General features: G+C 47.2%; 1 protein-coding gene across 1 annotated transcript in view; it reads right to left on the reverse strand.

The window, feature by feature from the left end:
- Window positions 1-625: 625 nt before the first annotated feature.
- The window catches only part of bfsp1 (beaded filament structural protein 1), a gene marked incomplete at both ends in the record, with an annotated part of 11,269 nt that continues 6,894 nt past the window's right edge, over window positions 626-5,000 (reverse strand). Inside the window, 4 exons of the mRNA XM_084470182.1 lie at window positions 626-1,584; window positions 2,231-2,322; window positions 3,805-4,025; window positions 4,855-4,968. Of these exons, the coding sequence (XP_084326308.1) occupies window positions 626-1,584; window positions 2,231-2,322; window positions 3,805-4,025; window positions 4,855-4,968 (1,386 nt within the window). The remainder of the gene's footprint in view (window positions 1,585-2,230; window positions 2,323-3,804; window positions 4,026-4,854; window positions 4,969-5,000) is intronic.

Genomic DNA, 5,000 nt, shown 5'->3' on the forward strand with positions numbered 1-5,000 from the left:
TGATAAAAATGATCACTCACTCTCAGTGTTCTCCTCACACAATCTTATTTAGTCTGTTTCTAGTTTGTTGGTTCTTCTTTGCTCAAGGACGCAGCAGTGTGCAATTTATGTGAAAAAACAATGAATGACTCAAACCTTTAAATTATTGAATAGAGAAACTGAAGATGGTACACTAAGTGCATTTCATGATTCAATCGGGCCAAGTTGTTCAAGAGAAAAAAAAGACAATGTGTTTATGTATGACCATTTTTATTATGCATGATATCAATCCAAGCTAATTGATACACAGCAAAACTGTTAATTGCAGGCAATAGCTTTCATTTCAACTTTATAAACTTCAGGGCGGGAAGTCGCAAAGGGCGGCATGACTTTCTACACAATTTTCTTTCAAACTTCTAGAGATTTTCGTGGCTTGGGTCTTCAGCATGTTCATCTTCCCCCAAGTGTTCCTCTATCATGAAGACGGCTGTAAAAACAACAGCAGCAGCATTAGTACCTCGGGAACCAGCAAATGCTTGAGGCAGAGGGCAGCGAGGTCAAGCAAATGAAAGGCACACTAATCCTTCATCATCATTGTCTTCTTCACGGAGCAAATCTTCCCACGTCTCACGAGTTAAGTTCCTCTTCAGTTTCTCGGTTTCTTCTTGCTGATCTTCTCGACGGTGGTCTCCACCACCAGGGCCGTCTCCTCGTAGCCCTTCACCTTGCGGTCACCGGACAGCCTCTCCACCGTCTCCAGCACCTCCACCTTCTCGTAGCTCAGGGTGTCCGGGTGGTAGCTGCAGGCCGAGCTGCTGCTTGCTCCGCGGGGAGGGCTGCCGGGGTTGGGACGGCGCCCCCCAGGCCCGGTTGGAAAGGTATCCCCCGGGGAAGGGTAGGGGCCTGGAGGGTGAGGAGCGGGGCCGGGGGCCGGAGATGGCTCGGGGTCCTTGGCCTTTGGGTCTCCGTTTTTACCCTTGCCTCGGCCACCGCCGCCATTACCTCCACCTCCTCCATCCTTTCCCTTGCCGCCGTTGTCGCCCTTCCCATCGCCTCCGCCAGAGGGCAGAGTGGGATCGCTCGGGCCGGGCTGGGGCATGGGCGGGGGTGGGGGTGGAGGCTGGGGGTAGGCGGGTCCGCCGGGCCCGTAGGGCGGGTCGTAGGGGGGCATGAACATCCCGTCCCCGGCGGTGACAAAGACGTGGCCGCCGGAGGGGGAGGAGGTGCAGAAGCAGGGGTCCATGTAGCTGGCGTCCCCCGTCACCAGGACGTAGCGGCCCTTGGTGTAGAAGTCAGCGATGGGCTCGGGCCTGCGGTACTTCCTCATCCGGTCGCGCACGATGTTGCAGAGCGTGTCGAAGGCCTTGCTGAGCTGGGCGCCGTCGGGGACGTCCTGGGGCGACACCGCCCCCGGCACGGAGCCGGTGCTCGGCTCTGTCCTCTTCACAGCCTCTTCCTCCCCCCCGGCAGCGTCTCCGGGCTGGTCGTCGTGGGAACAGTCGGTCACGTCTCTGGGGCCAAGCTCCTTCTTCTTTATCACCTTCTTGGCCTGGTTCTTCTGGCGGGGCTTGATGGTGGTGATGTCCTGGATGGCCTGGGTGAGGTCTGGGGGGCAGAGAGGTCATGGAGGACATGGTGACGTCTGGAGTGCAGCGCACAACTCTGAGCTTGAAACCATTCAATGTGTAAGGAATTATGGGTCATATCAGTAAATAGGGGGTATTTGGCTGATATTAATGGGTGATGTTAACTACTTCTACTACTTCTTATTAATAATAGACATACAATTGACCTTCCAATTGCAGATTGCATTCCAAATGTGTTTGGTTAGCGATCTGTACAGGCCTATAGTAGCTTGGTATTTATAAAACATTGGAATTTGTATTAGCGAGGAGGAGAGCAATTTTACCATTATATGGGAAATCTTATATTTATGTATTGAATATCTACAAACTTTATGTTTTAAAGAATGAGTTACCTCGTCTATCATCAATCCTGTGTGTGGCATGCAAGTATGTTGTGCACGGACATGCGTGGGTATAGATATTGCATTTTTGTTTTTTACATGTCGGACTACATTTTGTACATTTCCTACCCTATCCACTGAGACACTGAACACTTTGCCTTGAGTGGAGGCTGCATTTCTAAGAACTTGATGAAGTTGGCCGACGACACAATAGCTGGTGATTTGGATGTTTAATGAATAGAGATGATGATGACAGCACATGACCCACGGTGTTGGTAAACTCACCTCTCCCTCGGCTGGGCGCAGTGGGTGCGTGCGTGTTGCAACAATTAGTGGTGAACAGAGTAATGGGTGTGCCAATTATCGCAGAGTTCAACCTGCAGGGATCAGAACAGAGGTTCAACCAGACAACCAACGTAAGAGCGAGGTGAAGGGGATCTCTGGGTAGACATGTTTCATATAGACCTGTAATATGAATTATTTATACAAATGAACAAAAAAAAAAGAGAAAGTTTATATAAAATGTTTATACTGAAATTTGAAAGTGTGAACTGAATGCGAGGGAACACCCTGATGAGGAAGTGACTGTGGTTCAGCACTGCCATCAGTTGGCGGACATAAGGAAATACACCTGTGACCTAGTAAACAGAGTGCTTGGTTGAAGTCTTCAACCATGTGTTGGTTTTCCAGATATGCATTTTCTGGATATTGTCTATAGATTATTATGCTCATTGTTAATCAAATATGTTTACAGTGTATCACTGACACCTCTGCAAGGGGACCATTATCCCACACTTAACAATAACATCATGTAACATTTATTTAGCACTATCTTGGCCTAATCCCCATGCTGGTTCCCCCTGCATCTCGTTTGTCAAATGTGGGTCACCTTGATTACTCTTGATTACTGATTATGTTTACCTGTGTTTCTGCACGTTTCTCAGTTATCTTTTTCATTCTGACCTCATTGATGTGTGCTTTGCTCTAACAAAGTACAGCCCTGTTGCCTGTCAAGTTGTTGAATCCCTGTGATGGTTTCACCCTAGCCAACCATGAACCCGGAACCCCTGCGGTCCGTCTGATCATGGATGAACACACATTGCTATGGAGTCACACTTGTCACCAGCCAACGCAGATGGCTGGTGACAAATCCACACTGGCTTCTTCAACCACTTTCAAATGATGAATCGTTTTTTTGAAAGATCCCTCTGTACTGAAGCATGTGTCCTTGTGAAAAACACACTGTTCCTTTGTTGATATGCCGTGAAACAAACATCTAAATCCATTTATTATATTGTCAGATTTAATTGGTACAATCAGAGTGTGACCATGTTTGTAGTGCCGTGCTCAAACGGTGGATGTAAACAATCAAGGATGTATCGGCTAAAAACTGATGAAGCTTCACAAGAAGTGGATTCAAATGCTTGTTTCGCAGCAACCCAACAAGCCATTTGTTTGTTGATGGCGAGGACATGTGTGTGAGCACAGTCTGTACTGGCATCTTTGAAGTTGTCGCCGTCTGCAGTGGCGTGTGTTCATATGTGTTTAAAGGAGTGCAGGAAGAACGTATGGGGCTGATGTCTTCCTCTTATCTTACAAAGTTCTGTTACGATTTCCCCATAAGTAGCCAAGATAACTAAACTATTCATGTTACAATGATCCAAAAAACTGAATATTACATATTATATTACAACAAATGTTTTTGGTATTTGTTCTTGATAAATGGCCTATATGACTCTTATCAAATAAGATTTGATACATTAGAGGTAAATCCTCTAATTGAACGATGGTTCCATAATGACCTTTTCTAATTGCCTGTTGTTCTCAGGCCCTTGTAGAGCGAGCTCGGCGCTCCTTACCGGTTGTCCTCGTTCTCGATGATCCTCTTGTAGCGGTCCAGCTCGTTCTCCAGGGACGTCTGGTACATGGCCAGGTGGCGGCACTCGCTGGTGTAGCGCTCCAGGGAACGCTCCGCCTCCTCGATGGTCTTGCGCAGCGCCTCGATCTGGTCGTTGTAGGCCTGGATCTCGTCGTCGTAGCCGTCCTGTGTGCTCTTGATGGCCTGCTCCAGCATCCCCGTCTGGGGCAGAGAGATTATGAAGAAATTGTGTTTTTGAGAGTGAAATGATGGGATAACGTGCTCAGCGAGTGACATGAGCCTCTGCCCAACAGTGCAATGAGAGCTGAACTGTCAGCCCGCCAGTCAATGTGACTTAGTTGTCAAATTAGCTGTCAACTGTCAACTCAAATGTCAACCTGTCAAATTAACTGGCAACTAGGAATTGACCTGTCAACCTGAAATTTAATCATTTCACAGATTCAGGAGGTTTAGGATTATTATGTTTTTTTAGATACATGCCATTACTGTGCAGGTATAGGGTTAAAGTATATTGCCCGAGAATGCCTGCCGGTAGGCACTGGAGATTGGGATTTCAAAACCAGTCAAGTCAAAAAGCCTATCCACTTGATTATCCTACCCCCATTGACTGTCAACTTAACTTTTGAAACAAAAGGAAGGTGAAATTACCGCCTGAACAAGAGCAGAGCTAAGAGTGACATTTCAGCAGACAGCAAAGCTTTGTCTTTGGATAATACCTGGAGGGAAGAAAGCGACTACCATAAATCAATATCATCAAATACAGAGATTTCATTTTATTGTGTGCAATCCCTGAAAATCTACCTACCTCACTCTGGTTTATCACATTTGAATGCTGTGCTATTTTGGTTATTTATGGTTCCTATAGGGCTAGAAGATCATATGTATAGATATTTCTTTGTTGATCTTAAGGATTGCCATCTCTTTGATTTTGAGTGTGGATGCGTGTGTTGTCTATTTCCACGTATGTGTGGGCTGCGTCGCGTGGCAGTGGCTGTTGTCATGGTGACACACGTGTGAACATGGGACCCACCTCTGTCTGTAGGCGTTGCTTCTGCATCTGCAGCTGGCAGATGGCGCTCTTGTACTCCTCCAGCTGGCTCTGAAGCTCCGGGACCCTCCTCTGGGTCAGCAGCCTCTCCTGGTCCTTTACATCACCAGGACAAACACACATTCATG

This window comes from Micromesistius poutassou (genome assembly GCF_964030765.1).
Source record: "Micromesistius poutassou genome assembly, chromosome: 7".
NCBI lineage: Eukaryota > Metazoa > Chordata > Actinopteri > Gadiformes > Gadidae > Micromesistius > Micromesistius poutassou.